At 38.0% G+C, this 16,273-nt stretch overlaps 1 protein-coding gene across 4 annotated transcripts; it reads left to right on the top strand.

The window, feature by feature from the left end:
- Window positions 1–228: 228 nt before the first annotated feature.
- On the top strand, window positions 229–14,994 carry STX16 (syntaxin 16). 4 transcript variants are annotated; one of them, XM_072879147.1, is made up of 8 exons: window positions 229–599; window positions 5,498–5,605; window positions 6,840–6,980; window positions 7,548–7,710; window positions 8,678–8,769; window positions 9,945–10,088; window positions 10,632–10,712; window positions 12,244–12,934. In XM_072879147.1, the coding sequence occupies exons 1-8, from the start codon at window positions 465–467 to the stop codon at window positions 12,331–12,333; spliced, it is 954 nt and encodes a 317-aa protein (XP_072735248.1). In that variant the 5' UTR covers window positions 229–464; the 3' UTR covers window positions 12,334–12,934. The 4 variants fall into 4 exon arrangements, with proteins under 4 accessions (XP_072735248.1, XP_072735247.1, XP_072735249.1 ...); XM_072879146.1 differs by lacking the exon at window positions 12,244–12,934 and adding an exon at window positions 12,980–14,994 and having other exon boundaries at window positions 232–599; XM_072879148.1 differs by lacking the exon at window positions 12,244–12,934 and adding an exon at window positions 12,980–14,994 and having other exon boundaries at window positions 234–545.
- The last annotated feature ends 1,279 nt before the right edge of the window (window positions 14,995–16,273 follow it).

Here is a 16,273-nt window from a genome sequence, read left to right as displayed (position 1 = left end):
TATGGCACTAACGCCCACATCCCCCGCTACGGCCAAGCGAGTCAGAGGGCTGGGGTTCGTCAGCCCTAAGGGGGTTTCACAGCCGCTGGCTGTGGGCTTTTTCTGGCTCCCGCCCGGCTTCAGGAGGGCCGGAACGCTGGTGCGGCGGCCGGCGGGCCCGGACGGGGCGGCGGGAGGCGGGCGGGGCGGAAGGCGCTGAGCGATGCACAACGCGGAAGTGAGCCGGGCCGTTGCTGGGGCTGCAGTCGGATCCGGGGGGGGATGGATGGGGCCGGCGGCCGGGGGGGCCCGGCGGGCCCGGCGCTGGGGGTCTCCGCCCGGGCCCTGTGAGCGGCCAGCGGGCGTCGCCGGGGGCGGCCGCCGTCTCTGCCCGCGGGCCCCAGGCTGAGGTAGGGCCGCGGGCCCAGGGCCCGGCAGCGAGGCGCCGAGCGGCCCCGGGGCGAGGGGCCCCGGGGCGGTAGGCCATGGCCACCCGGCGTCTAACGGACGCGTTCTTGTTGTTGCGGAACAACGCGGTGCAGAGCCGGCAGCTGCTGGCCGAGCAAGTGAGTAGTTACGGCTCCTCCAGCCCTCTGAGTTCACGTAGCATGGCTGCTGCGGTGAGTCTCCTCCCTTCATCCTACTGTACCTTGCTGCGCCTCGGGCTGCCAGGCAGCCGTGCTGTGTGCCCCGCTCCTCCCGTCTGGCCCTCCAGCCTTCCCCCATCCCCCCCCCCCCACCTGCCCCGGCTCTCCCTAGCTCCCTTTCTCCGAGCCCTCTCCTCAAAACCCCACCGTCCTCTGTACTTTCTTCCTCTGCCCCTCCCTCCCCACCTTGTTGATCCCTTTTTCCTACTACTTCACGTAAAATGAATAGAAGAGGTCTGTCTTTGTGCTGATCACATCTCTATTTGCTTCATGAATAATAAATACGCTTATTGTTCTAATAACTTCATGTTAGCATTGACATGAGGTTTTTTGTCCACTGTGCTTTTTGATGTCTCCTTTCCCCAAGGACAAAAATCCTGGTTATTTCATAGAGCAGAACTCTTCTATTCACTTCAGTGTGGGCACTGTTAAATACACTGGTGTAGATTATTCTCATTGCTTGAATTTTTCCATAATTTGCTCTGATGTCCATTGCCCTCTTTATTTTTTTTTTTTCCCCAAATACAAATAATACTGAAAGTCATCTGTGAGAGAGGGGAGTCAGTAGATTCTAGAATGAGTCCTCATTACAGAAATTTCAAAAAGCTATTTATTCAGTAGCAGTTTATGCAGCTTTTTCTAAGTTTTGAGCTAGTCAGACTGTGATGGACTGCTTGGCAGCTCAGCTCTACTGAGGCTTTTACACTTCCTGTTCAAACTTATAATTTATTTGTAATAGTCACCAGTAAATATCTGCTGGCAGTCTCATCATTGTAAATTGCTTTGCATTAATGCATTTTTGTTAGGAAAAGCAGTACTTAGTATGGCAAACTTTATTTCAACTGATGAGTTGCTGTTGAATGGTCTTTGTTCATTGCTAACGCTATTACACCTGTGTCTAACAAGCTTTGTATTAAATTGTATTTGCAGAACAGGAAATGTCAATAGTAATGTGTATTATATATGTTTAATTTGGCACTGCATTTAGTTCTTGTTAACATGGGTTTTTGCCAATATCAATATCACTTTTTTTAGATCCCTGGATTTTTTTTTTAAACATCACCAAGAAAAGTTAGTGATAGTTTAAACTCGCATACAGGCTACTGAGCAGTGAAACTACACTTTTACTCAGCAGTGAGTGCAATAACACTTAGCACTTGCATAAAATGTTTATTTACAATGTTTGTTAACATTAATTGAAGCTATTTTCTAGGATGCTCATTCAAATGCAATCAAAGCTAGCGGTGATTGGAAATTGTCACTCTTGTGCAGTGGAGGAAGTTAGTCAATGGCTCGGTCTTGATCCTGGTGGACAGTTGAGTTCCGTAGCTAGTTGCAAAACGTGCTATTTTAGCAAGACGTGTAAAGATGGTAGTGTGAGCTATTCACCTTTCATGTTTCTAAGGTGCCTATCACTGTCAGAGTTGCAGCTAATTACCTTTTCTTTTGGGCGGTATCCCCAGAGCAGAGCTGCTGCATTCCAGTGGGGCAGTGTTGCAGACTCTAGCTTGTAGTACTTTGGCTTACCTTAGTTCACTCTCTAGGCTTCACCTGAAGAAATCCTTTACTAGGAGAGTGCTCTGTCAAAAATTGCATTCTGCCCTGGATGCATTCTCATGTGGACAGTCTACCACTCCTTAAACTCAGATAATCAAAGTAGCATTCCTAACAGTGTAGTCCTATTTCAAAAGCTTGGTATAGGATAAAAGAGATCACTAGTTGAAGCCTGCTGCCTTGTTAAACCACAAGTATTTTGTCCTTGTTTTAGATCTGATATGCTTGCTTTATTAATCTTTCAGTGAAATATCCTATTGCTCACACACACCCTCTACAGTACAAAGACTGATGGAGAAGGTGCAGATATGTTGCAGATACTAGCCTTCTGTATTTTTTCAGATGCATGTAGGAATAACGTTATCTGAAACTAGAGCATAATTGAAGTGTGTATAAAGTGAGCGTATACTACATTTGCTTTCGTTTTGTCTTTTGCTGTCTGTGATATCCTGTGATAACTGGGGTGCTTGTCAGCAAATGTCTTATGAAAGCTTGTGTGTGCATCCTCCAATCATAATCAAACCTTCTAACTCGCCAGTGGATGTTGAATACTGCAGTCAAATTGCCCTTGCTGTCACACTTCAATATATCCTATTGCAGTTTTTCTACCTGAAATTTTAGTAACTAGAAACTTCCTTGTGCAGTAGTTTTGGAAAACAAACCAAGCTCTTAACTTGGTCTCTTATGTTCTTTCTGTTTACCAAGCAACTGACATATTTTTTTAAAAAAGCTTGTGCATCAAGCAAAATGCTGACTTAAAAAGTACAATATCATGATGTATTTATTGAATAGTTGTGTTTTAAAAGCCAATTTGTTTTGTTCTTGGTAAACCATCATGCTTAAAAAATAAATTAGTATTTTCTCAGCTGACCATACCCTATATCTGTCCTATGTGTCTCTTTTCCCTTTTATCTTTTGCTGTCTCTAACTGGATGGGGCTGATGGGATCCACAAATCACTTCAGGAGCTGGATGAGGTATTGTTTTTCACATTCTATTCTGCCATGGTGCATCAAGTGTACCTCATTGAGCTAAAATGTTCCTTTCTTTATTCTGCTATTTTATTAAATTTAATTATATAGGATGAGGTGTCTCTGTGTACAGTAGAAGAACAAGGCTGCATAGAGAAGACAAGCATTTAGTGATATAATGTTACATTGTTAATAGATACATGTATAAACTAGTCTGAGTTATTGTGTATATATGGGATATAGTGACTTTATACAATGAAGCTATTAACTATTTTTAATGCTATACATAAATTGTACAAACTTTATTGGTCAGGAAATAAGGTCAGGAATAAAAAAAAACAGGCTTTCAGGAAAGAATTGCCCAGGAAGGAAGAGGGATTGTTTTTTAAAAGGGGAGGGGGTGGGGAACCACAAAGCTTTCCAGGCCTGATAAAGGAAAATTAGAAATCTGGGAGAAACTAGGAAGTGAGGTTTTTGTATGAAATCTTTTTCCCTGAGAACAAACAGTGAAGTAATTAGGTATGTTTCAAGTGGTATCATTGACAATGCCTTCTTATATATTATATTTGTCTTCGAAGTCCATCCATTCCCCTGCCTTCCTCTCAGAGAAGGAAGATGACTGGAAGCATCTATGGCACCAGTGCTAAATGTTGCTCTGTGACCCTGCACACTGTTAGGTGTGTATCATACTCAGCCTTAAATTGGAGAATCATAGGCGTACTTGTTGGAAGGAACCTCTGGAGATCTTCTAGTTCAAGCTCCTGCTCAAAACAGGACTATTGGTAATCTATATAGGGTCATCCATGACTTTTTTTTAACCAAGTCTTGAAAACCTCCAAGAACAAAGATACCATACTTCCTCTGGACAACCTCATCCAACACTGCGCCATTGTAGAAACAGGTTTTTTTCTATCTGCACTATAGCACTGAGTCTATTTACACAAGTTTCTAAACCCTACCAAGAAAAATCTTCTGATCTGTTGAAAGGTCAGTAGCACTAATACTGTCTGTAAAAGAATTCTTATTGAGGGTGAAGAGCACATTTTACTGGTAATGATATCAAAGCAGATAAATCTGTACGTGTATAGTCAAGATCAGACCATGGCTTTTGGTTTTTGCCAAACTGAGGTTTAAAAAAAAACAAACAAAGCCAAAACAAACACCCTGCACATTATCTTCTTATTCCTTCATAGCTGTCATATTTTAAGCTTTCTTGAGGTTGAAGTTATTCAACCTGCATCCAAAAGTATTATTTGAAAAATAAGATTCTGATAGATTTCATACAGGTATTTTGTGACACTAAAAAATACTTTTAGGAAAAAAATACATAACTAATTAAAACCTTTTAATATTTGAACCCTACAAATTGGATTCTATTCCCAAAAATAGCCTCCAAAAAGTATATCATACCCTTCTGCAACTACAACTGTGCTGCTGTACATCAGTGTGCATCAGTGTCCAATAATATAAACCCCTGATTTGTTGCACCTGAGTTATTCAAATTATGGCTATTAATTGTGATAAAGGGTTTCTTTTACTCCTTCCCTATCTCCAGCCTTCTTGTGGATCTGTTGAAAGCTGTGTATAAGCTGGCTGGCGCATTGTCTTATTTACTCTCTGACAATCTCTGCAATTTTCTGGAGAATTATTTGACCCATTTTCCTGCAAGTTTCTTTATCTCAGACCATATAGCTGAAGCAGCAAGCATGTATCATTGTGATATAGGGAAGTGTGGATTGGTCACTGCCTTGGCTATTTTTGTTTAGCACCTTTTAATTTCTGTTAAATAATTTAACAATTTCAGTTGCATGTCAGTTTGCAAGAGTGTTTGTTCTTCAGCTGCCTAGTAGGTGAGTGTCTGGCTAAATACAATATTGCTTGAGAACAATCATGGGATACTATTTTCATTTCTTGGAGATATAATAACCATTTTTATTTGGAGATTTTCCCAAATGAGATTTTCAGACTTGCCTGGCCCAGTATAAACCATGCTACACCATTGCTTAGGGATCCCTTGGCTGTGAATCATTGTCTAATACAACATTCTCATGTACCAACATGAGAATTACTTGAATTCTCACTGCAATACCATATTTTCTCCTTGAAAATCTGCTAAGAATTTGTTCTAAGAGTAACTTTCATCTTTCAGATGCCGTAGGAAGTGGGAGGATGTAGGTCATTAGTGTATAGGGACAACCAGGAGACGTGGAGCTTGATCATACCCACATCATGCGCAAACACATTTTTGAGGTTAATTTTTATGGGAAGGCATACCTGCACTTTTTCCTAATGCTCAAGGATTTGGATCTGAGTACAATTAATTTGCTTCTTTTCTTATCTTCTGTAGCTTGCTGATGATCGTATGGCACTGGTATCGGGAATAAGTTTAGATCCAGAAGCAGCAATTGGAGTAACTAAACGCTTACCTCCCAAATGGGTTGATGGAGCAGACGAAGTAAGTTGTGTGGCAAATCCAACACAGAATTTGATTTCTCATGTAGGGATTTATTAGTGTTGTCAGTTACATTCTCAATGCTGTTAAGTTTTACGATAGAAGTAGTATTAGAAGAAAAATTAAAATAAGTGTGCTTTCTAAATTGACACCCTTGTTTAGAGGAAAATATCAGGCAAGCTGTGACTTATTATCTTGAAGGATATGTTGCAAGTGAGACAAAGGGAGGCTATCTAGGGCCAGAAATTCCAGAAGACTGGGTTTGCATTATCAGTGAGAGCCCAGTATTAACAATGCACTGGGACCATTAGAATAGACATGCTATAGCTGAGCGTTTAGACTTGAGACTGCAGGAAGGTCCTAAAACTCTTAGCAAAGCAAAGTTGTTCTCAGTTTGAAACTTAGAAGGAAGGGTACAAAAAAAATTAGCACTTCCAGCAGATTTTTTTGTTTGAACCCATTGAGGGGTCCAATTGAATAGACCCTAAAATGGCTGAAGGTCAGCAGTTCCCTATTTGAAAACAGAAGGTGTTAGTGTCTTCTGGCAGGAGAATTTTTGCTGTCTGGGCAGTACTGATGCCTTGCAAGTTATGGAAATATTTGGACAAATGCAAGGGAATGATTCTGGAAGCATCCACTTAAAAACCTCTTCCAGTATTTTGAGTGTGAAGCTATTCTTGACTTTCAGAGAATCCTTTTCAAATGTACTCTCAGAACACATGTTGGCTCATCAGTTTGTGCGTACCGAACCCATTGTGCAGAAAGGTGATCAGTCTCCTTTTTACTACGATAATAATCATCCATACAGATTTCTTTTTAATGACTTGTTTGAAAGCATGTCATTTTTCTACTGTTAAGTTCAGGCTGTTCTGTTTGACAGAGTTGAAGGTGTGACCTGAATCTTCATTTATATTTTTAGAAGTTGGCTAAACCTTCTTACTATGATATTAATTATATAATGATAAAAATATTATTCCAACTTAATGAAGCATATTTGAAAACAGCTGTCCTGCCTAAGATTAACAAGAGTAGGTTTAAAAAGTAGCAAACTCAAAGTGTATGAGAGTGTTCAGTTACTACTTTTTCAGCTTTTTATGTGGGTTTTTTAAATTATCTTTGGTCTGCTTTTTATGTTATATAGATTTCTTTCAATGATTTTTGTCTAGCATTTGTTAGAACCTTTTCCTCTGAAACATTAGTCACTTCCCTTTCTTCATGGTTGGGTTTTCTGTTTTAGATTCAGTATGATATCGCCAGGGTTAAACAAAAGATGAAAGAATTAGCCAGTCTTCATGATAAACATCTAAACAGACCAACACTGGATGACAGCAGTGAAGAAGAACGGGCAATAGAGATAACAACCCAAGAGATCACACAGGTACAGACTGCTTTCAATTCTAAACCTACAGTTTGACATATCTGTAATGCATCATGATGAGGCAGTGGTTTCCTTTGAGAAAAGTGTTTCTTTTGTAATCCGTATTAGTGAGCCAGAAGTCCTGGGCTCTGTGCTTGGTACTGCACTCACTGTCTCAGTGAACTTCTCAATGAGTCACTTAACCTCCCTGTTCTTTTACTTACCTGTTTGCTTTCCTACTTGGAATAGGATTGAGAGCCTTAATCAAACCATATTTAGAGATATCTTGGAGAAATATGGAGAGATAGAAAGATACATATGTATTCTAAGGCTTCCGGTCCAAGCAGTTATAATGAAGCAGATGTCTTTGGTTAGTAGTTGTGTTACTCTGCTACCCTGTTAATTTTAAGTTATTTGTTCATCTGTGTTCCGTGTTTCCATGTCTTTTTAAACATTGCACTGGGCAATAAGAAATTGATTTTAAAAATATAGCAATCAAAATATTAGTCTTCCATCTGCAACTTTTGCAATGTGATATTTAAAGTGTGTGTTGCTGTATGGTTTTCACTAATGGACTTGTTTTCTCAGTTATTTCACAGATGTCAGAGAGCAGTCCAGGTCTTGCAGAGCAGGTCACGTAGTTGTACAGAACAAGAAGCACGTGTTCTCAGGAATGTAGTGTCTTCCTTAGCACAGTCCCTTCAGGACCTATCCACCAACTTTAGGCATGCACAGTCTGACTATCTCAAACGTAAGCATAAGAGATACAGTAATACATGGGCAACTTCTCTGGAAACCACTAATTAAGATGTGCTTATTTTCTTGGTTGGGAAAATGGAAGCACAGAAGGGTTAAGTGATGCACACAGGACTACCAGAAGTATATTAGAGTGGAGGCTAGAATTTGGAAGTTTCTGGTTCAGAAACTTTGAACAGCCCATGTTCAAACTGCTTTATGCTACCTCTCTTTCGTATTGCTAAAAGAGAAATTTCATGGTTAAATATATCAACAAAACCAGTGTATTTCATCCATCTACATTTTTAATGCATCATTGCTTCTCAAATTGTGGTCTGCAAAGCTACTTCTGTTACACTGGTGAAGCAGCCATTGGTCTTCAGACATGATACCTGCTGTTGATTGGTTGTCTGTGATAGATAAAATTTCAAAAGATAGTCTGTGATAAATTAAAACTCTGCATCCATAAATAGATTGAAAGTGGAATATCCTCTGTTTAAAACTCTATAGTTGTGTGCAGTTCTATTTTCAGCTAAGTAAGATTAAAATAAACTTGGAAGAAACCCACAAAAATTTGATCTTCAAATTTAATACTGATATAATATTTCTTCCTCCCATGATATAAATGGCATGGGTGGAACATAAGATCACAATTCAGACAAGGGATGTTCCTAGGAGAATTTGTTAGAAAATAGCCTAGCGTGATCACACTTTAAGGCTCTTAACTTACCTAATTTTTTTAACTTCATGGAACTTAATGACTTAAAATCACTGATTTAATTGGAGTCTGGCAAGTCTGGTTGCATTTGTTATGCTTTGTTAAATGGTAAGCCTGTGTAACAGTTAAAATTTAGATACTGCTATTTATGTCATTTATTAGCCAGATTTTCTTTCTTGTGCTTTTCTATCTGGTGCTTCAGACCTTACTCTTACTCTGATTTTAGTGTGCGTAAATATGCTCAAACATAGTTTGTCTCTTACAGGCATGAAGAATAGAGAAGAAAGATCCAAACACTTCTTTGACACCTCAGTCCCACTGATGGATGATGGGGAGGATGATACACTTTACGATAGAGTAAGTTAAGATATTATTACACAAATTCAATACAAATAAACTTTTTAATGTACCTTTAATTTTAGTATGAAAATATCACAATGGTATGCCATGAGCACCAAGCTACATGGAAATTCTATTTCTGCAGATTTGTGTGATGCATTTTCCTAATGAGTATTGCTGTTGCGATGTTAAGACAATTGTGCCATCAGCCTTGGTATTGCAGTGTGAGGGAACTCAGTTTGACTACTGAATTGCTCTTACATGACTGACAGAGACTAGAAGGTCTGTAAATACAGTGCTGTCCTTTGTCATACCAGCTTTCTGGACAGATGCAGGAGAAATTGTTAGAAAATTGTGTGATTCTGAGTTTGGGTGGAAGGTGGTACTCTTTAAAGTGAACTTTGAAGTGTAACTGAAGATTTTCAGTATTACAAACTGTTGCAAATAATGGTGTAATGATTTGTTTCTGCACAGTTAAGTTGTTTTGTTTTAGAGCTGTACCAGCCCCACTTCTTTGTTTTACTCTCTTGTGGAGTTTGGGGATACTGCATTTCTAAGCAATGGTGGGATCTGTTCTATTGTGTCCTATCTAATAGTGCTGCAGAATACTCTTAACTGTAATGCTTAATGTTTAACTGAAAAAGTCAAGGCAGCTTTTCAGCTAATCTTGTGTATAACAGGTTTTTCACTTATCTCTAAATAAGAGTGATGAGGAAAGGATAGTGTTCAGTTGTGAATGGAGACATTCACAAAAACAGTAAGGTCTCTGTAGTTTATAAAAAAAAAAAATCAGAATTGCTGCTGTGTCTTTACACATTGGCGTTATGGGACTTTCTGTAATGCTGATCAATCAGTAGATATTCCATAACTACTAGACACTTGCATGTATTGGTTACATACACCAATAAAAACATTGGTTTAGGACAAATCTTATTTTAAAAAGTTGTTTGTGTGTTTGGGCAGGATGCAAAATTTACATTTTCTCTGCTCAAACTATAAATAGCTGTCCAAGTTATTTTAGTGACCCTGAAACTCTGTTTTTAAAATACAATAATTTTTTTTTCTTAGATACTTTCTACTAAGGAAATTCCAAAAGGACTGTTGTGTTATGAAATCTTATAATCCTTATAATTATTTCTAGTGTTTTCATGCTGTTAATGTTAGTTCAACATCTAAATCTTTTATTTCAACAGGGTTTTACAAATGACCAGCTAGCATTGGTGGAGCAAAACACATTAATGGTGGAAGAACGGGAACGAGAAATCCGCCAGATTGTACAGTCAATCTCCGATCTCAATGAAATATTTAGGGACCTGGGAGCAATGATAGTAGAACAGGTATGTTGACATCACAGTGTTAGTGAGAAATAGGAGATTCCATGTAGTGTTAAGACTTCCAGACTCTTCCTGTTGTAACATCCTGTTTTCATGTGCTTCTCGCTTTTCCTAACTTACCTCTTCAGGCTAAGGTTTCCTCTGCTTAAAATCTGCTAGAAGATGAGTTAATGAAAATAAATAAATAAAATTCAACTGGTTATGGGTGTTAGACTGAAAAAAACATAGAATGCCAAAGTTCTGTTGGTTATTTCTCCCAGAGATTCAGTTCAGGTGCTTTTGACTGACACATTTAACCTAAACTGGAAGTAAGGTGATTATTAAGGGATGTGATGTGAGATGGTGACAGAGCTGCCAGTTAGGCATTGAGCAAGGAGGTGGTTTAATGAAGTCCCAACTAGTTCTTCTGTAAAAGTTCATAGTTTATACATAGTTCATTAGCTGTTTGCTGTGAGTGTTGTTAATTACTCTGCTGTTCATAATAGTAATTGCTTTATGAAGTTCATTTAGGTTCAATTTGGTGCTCATTCTCTCCATTTTATTTAGGGAACAGTTCTAGATAGAATTGACTACAATGTTGAACAATCATGTATGAAAACTGAAGAGGGTCTAAAACAACTACACAAGGTAAGCTGAAGGAATACTTAAGCTGGTTTGCATATCTAATAATCTTTTATAATTTAATAGCCATTAAGTTATTCAGTCATTTTTCAATGGGACATTGTCCCTTTTAGAAATGATTGCTGTACAGTATAAAATGTCCAACTGTACTGTAGTAGGAACTTTCCGTATAACTTCTGTTAATGTCATGCTTGATGCCTAGTGTTAATTTCTTAAACAGCTTTCTGGGCATCCAAGCAATGTGCTTTGATCTTTATAGTGCTGACCTGGTGGGACCTATCTGCAATTCCTTCTCTGTTTGGAGAGCCCAGTGCTTGTGAAATAGGACTGGTTATTGGGTGCCTCACTAGAGATCTCAGTCAGTTGATATATCCTAGTTTGAAAACATTATCTCAATAGTATGAGCAGCAAGAATAACTTTTAATGTTTTCTCTTACCATCTGACACTTGTTAGATGTTAAGTCCAACCTTATGCTTTTAATGTGAAGCTTTTACTATAAGCATCTGAAAAGTTTGAATTGGCAGCAGAACACAGAGTTCTGTGGTTGTTTTGTTTTGTTGGCTGTTTTGTTTTGATTATAAGTTAAGTTCTGACTTGTCAGCTCAGTTCAGTCCTTCCATTGCTGGAAATAAAGTAGAATGAGATATTTATGCAAAAGCCTCTTAAGTAAAACATTGTTTTGGAAACATGGACATCTTATTACCACACACTCAACTTCTTCATATTATGGTAGACTTCTAATATATGGACAGCAAAAAGGTGCTATTTGAGGAAAAGCAAAATAAATTGGTTACAGGTTTATCCTTGTTATATGTAAAAGTAAATTGGAGATCACTAAAATAAGGAAGGCATTGACCATTAGTGAACAAGGCTTAAAGTATTTGCAAGCAATTTGCACAAACTGAACTGGAAATAAGTGAATCCATTGGAATCAATGCTATTTCTAGTCTAGTGGTAGTTAATGAACTGTCAGCAAACCCCTGTTTGGATTGCTGACTAGAGTATGGATTTTTGATGCAATATATACCTGTTTTCAGTACAGCATAGGAATTTTTTCACCTATCATGGAAGACATACACACAGGTCTGAATAGTAGTATTGAACACAGATACCTTGCTGTTTCTAATACTGTTGGTAGCTTTATTCTGATTTAATATCTAGAATGTCAATTTTCTTTTCTGTTTTAATTGGCGTAATTACTACAAACCACTGAGACAGCACTTTCACAGAAATTGCATTAATTCACTGCGGAAGTCTGGTGATATGAATCACTACTTAACAATTCCTGCTTCACATGAAAATTGGAATCAGTTGTGATACTTTGTCAGGCTTTGATACTTAAAGCCTAATTAAGTAAATAATCACAGTGGTTGCATGTTACATAGTTTGAGGTCAAAAACTCCTCTTTAGCAGATCTGATAATAAATAATTACTTTCCAGGGACTATAAAGGAGAAGAATTAATATCTTTTTCCCTTTAAATTTTGAAGGTTTATTAATTTAAAAAAAAATTAAATGTAAGTTTTGTTTTGTTTAGCTTCTATTAGCAGACTTTCATTTGGTTTTTGGAGAGTTTTCTCCACGTTGCCTCCTTTTAATTCCCCTGGGAAAAAGAGGAAAGGGATGAGAGTGTGGTTAGAAGAAAGAAGGAATGAAGCAGAAAACTGAGAACCAAATCAAAAAGAAAGCTTTCAGTTCTAATTGAAATTAAATGAAAAAGCACAGCTGAATCAGGTACAACAAAAATGCCTATTAAAAAATGAAGTTTTCTTGTGAATTTTGATGTCCTTCAAATATAATACAGGAATCTTATGAGCAAAATGAGTTAAAACATCTTACGAACTTTTACTGTTCAGACTTTCACATACCCAGTTGCCTGACCTTGTTTCCACAGTCTTCATAGCTAAGTGTTCTTCCAAATGAAGTGTCATTCTTCTGTGTAGCTCACATGTCCTGTGGAGGAATAGGGCCCTCTCAGGGACTGCTGAAAAGAAGTCACAGTAAGGTTGCTTAACTGACATGAGGATGCATTCTTCATTATAGAGTCTGCTGTTTAATACAGATAAATGTGACTTCAGTGTACACCTACCTTCACTGAAGTCTATGGTGCAGGCCAGAGTTATTTTGTGGGAGTTGCTTGCAATATACATTGTATGAAGTGTCAAGTTACTGAAGAACAATTCTGAGATACATGTACTTACACTAAACAAGAGTCTGTACTTCGTAGCTTTGCAGAAATCCAAGTATTAACTTCTTCTCTTCTGTTTCTATAGGCAGAGCAATACCAAAAGAAGAATCGGAAGATGCTTGTTATTTTAATTTTGTTTGTTATAGTAATTGTCCTTATTGTTGTTCTTGTTGGTGTAAAGTCACACTAGGTTTCACTTCATTTTCTCTTTTTTGGAGTTTATGTGAACTTTTTTCCCCAATGTGAATGGATGGACCTGCACTCCAGCAAGCTGCCTTTGAATGTATAAGCCCTTGTGGTGCAAAGTCTGTGCAATGTTTCTGTAGAATTCTTCAAAGTACAAGTTCGGTGATCTGTGAGGTGTTTGTAAGGATTATATGGAAAATGTCGGGAAATTTGATGCTCCCACACAAATAATTTGGTGCTCTATGCAGAGGTATTTGGAAACACAGTACTTAAAAATAATTACAAAATTGAAGTTTACCAGTGAGTACAGTAATTAGTGTGTTACTGTGAACAAAAATGTGTTGTCTTCTGTATTCTTATGTCACAATTGTTACAGGCTTCAAACTTAAACCATGTTACTGAGTCATGGGACTAGATAACAAAAATTGATCTAGATGTAAAATATGTTGAGGCACAGAAATGTTTGACTTCATTTCCTTTCTCCCTTTTTCCAGACTCTCAAAAACTCCAAAGAACTGGATAGATAGCTAAAAAAGAAAGTGTTTAGCAACCAGAACGTAATCCAGCCCCTGTGATCTTAATTTAGATACTGCACCATTACTAAGAATCAGAGTAGTACTTGATCTTGTAAATAACAAGATTTAATCACTGGCATAATTTAATACAGTTAATTAAAAAATTTTCTGAGCTTGAGTAATCATGGGAATGTTTTTCCTCACTGGAATGATCATATGTATTTTTAATGTACAATTTTTTTAGTTTAAAGTACAGACATTACATTAAAGCAGTGGTGAATTTAAACCTAAAAAATAGAGATTGTCCTTTTGGCTTTCTACTCCATCTGACCTGCTGTCATGGGTCTCAGATGTTTCAAACTTTAGTTGTTGTATAAGCTGTTCATTTTGCAGTGCATCTGTCCATATGTGTTATCTTTTTTGTGTAAGAAATTACTTCACTACAGTATATATTACATCCATTTTCTCTGACAGAAGATTACTTCTTTCAAATGCCTGCCTGGAAGAGGACGTGGTTATGGTCTTTTACTGACCATGAGAGATGTCATGCAAGTGACATGTTACTAGGCCTTCAGTAGAGAAATTGGGGGTTTTTTCCTATTTTTTTCAGTGGAAAACTTTGCCGTAGGACATAAAAGAGAAATTAGGGAAACATCTAAGTAATAGAACACTCATGACTTAATTCAGGCTGGAAGTGCTGTGCAATTGTAGAGGCCTTGCCTTAATATTTTCAATATGGCTTTTCTGCATGGATTTTTTTCCCCAAAGGGACTGTAACTTATTTCCTTTATTTTCTGACTGATACAGTGCTCCCCATAAACTTGCAGAGATGCTCTGCTCAAAGCTCTTGAAGTGTGGTTTCATAGTACTATGATACTAATGTTGCATATGTTGCCTGCCCTGAGTTTATCTTTACTGTGTACTAAGGAGGACTTAAGATGTGGCTTTAAACTGACTTGGTGCAGGAATGGACCTGAAAGCAAAGACTACAAAGATGTGAAAGCCTTGTCTGTTTGTGTGGCATATTGTGAAAAGCTTTGTACCACTCTTGTTACCTCTAGACAATGGGGATGTTGAACTTCCAAAACTGCCCGTTCAAACCCTTGATTAAATTCATGAAGTAAATTGGTAAAAGAAAGAATGATCCTTGTAGTTGGGTGTGCAGCTCACTTGTTCTGGTAATAGATCTTTTCAATGATCGTGAGTAAAACTACTGTCTCCCTAGTGTGCTGTCTACATCGATTGGTGTGAAGCAGCATATTGCTATAATTTAATATACTGTATTTGCAACTTTCTCTCTAACATGAGATCATGTTATTTATTTCTGTCTTGACTGGTGCTTTTGACATTTTATCATGGCTAATGAATTCAAAGAAGTAATAAAACACTTCCAACCCAATTGGGCAATTATTTTTTTTTATATTTAAAAAGTATAAACTGAAACATACTTGTATGATGTTAAGGTGTCTCTATATATTCTTCATAATTAAATGAAAGCAGCAGTGACATGAAATACTTTTGGGAAAAAATGTAACTTTCTGTAGCACAATGTAACTTGCATTGTCAAGAGTTATTTCCTGTGAGTTATGCCCATGGTATCTTAACTCCACTGAAGTAACTGGCGACATACTTTCTATCCAAATTCTGTAAAAGGAAATGCGTTTTTAATATGCATTGGGCAAGAGGTTAAACTCAGATGTTAACTGTCCTATGTAACTTGAGCTGGAATTTATTGAAACTGATTATATTGAGGAAAAAAACCCACAACAACAGGCTTCTAAATCATTGCAGGTGTCTGGCTTATTAGGAGTCAGTCTAAATAACTATCAGCAGCTAAATCAAACCCTTATGCTGTGCTTTGTAAGAACATCTCTATGTGGCATGTTACAGAAGGGCTACTCTCTGTGCTGTTGGGCAATGAAAGCCCAAAAAAGCCACTGCAGCTGAGGAGTGGCTTGGCTTTAGTTAGCGGCTGCTGCCTACTCAGGTGTTACAGGAGCAAGAGCTGCCTGAACCTCCTTGACTGTGCTTCTGTCCAGCCCTGTAATCATATCTGTACTCTGCTGCAGAGAAAGCTGGTACGCTCTGTTCTGCAGACTGTGGCCTCCTCGTGGTTGCTGGATTCTTTTCAGCTTGTATTGAACCTCTGATTCCTTACAAAGGAACAGAACAGCATTGCTAGAGCATCTCCCAAGAATCTGTGGCTCCTCACCTGGTGGGAATGACCTATAAAGCTGTTGGCTTGTACAGAATTTCTGCATTAAAATGCATGCAAGTGTGCAAAAATGGGTTGCTGCTCCTTGTGAACAGAAGTTACTTCTAGTGATACGGGAAAATGACAGTGTTAAAAGCACTGTAATAGCAAATTTGTTTCTACTGCAAGCCTTCTCTAGAAACTGAAAGTAAACTGGAAGAATTAGTTTCGTGCTTGGTGATTTCTTTGGAATGTGTTATAAAAATTTGAATGAATATAATTGATGCAGTGTTCACTGAGGCTGCCTAGATTGTATTGATTTAAGGTTTACTCTTACGAAACACTTAACACAACACAAAGGAGTCTTGTCTCCTTCGCTTAAATTGTTCAAAACCTTGCTTTTGGTACAGCCTTGCAAAATGTAAGTTATTCGATAGTTGACAGTGAAACTGATTTTGTTGGGGGAAAAAATGTATATTTACAT

Source organism: Ciconia boyciana, chromosome 14, assembly GCF_034638445.1.
Source record: "Ciconia boyciana chromosome 14, ASM3463844v1, whole genome shotgun sequence".
NCBI classification, from domain to species: domain Eukaryota; kingdom Metazoa; phylum Chordata; class Aves; order Ciconiiformes; family Ciconiidae; genus Ciconia; species Ciconia boyciana.
This window is presented reverse-complemented; position numbering and strand designations above follow the sequence as displayed.

What these genes read in the sequence shown, in the direction of transcription:
- STX16 (XM_072879146.1), top strand. Translation starts at nt 465, where the DNA reads ATGGCCACCCGGCGTCTAACGGACGCGTTCTTGTTGTTGCGGAACAAC. An exon ending in CACGTAGCATGGCTGCTGCG is followed by an intron (nt 600 to 5,497) that starts GTGAGTCTCCTC and finishes TATCTTCTGTAG; the next exon opens with CTTGCTGATGATCGTATGGC. An exon ending in ATGATACACTTTACGATAGA is followed by an intron (nt 8,770 to 9,944) that starts GTAAGTTAAGAT and finishes TTATTTCAACAG; the next exon opens with GGTTTTACAAATGACCAGCT.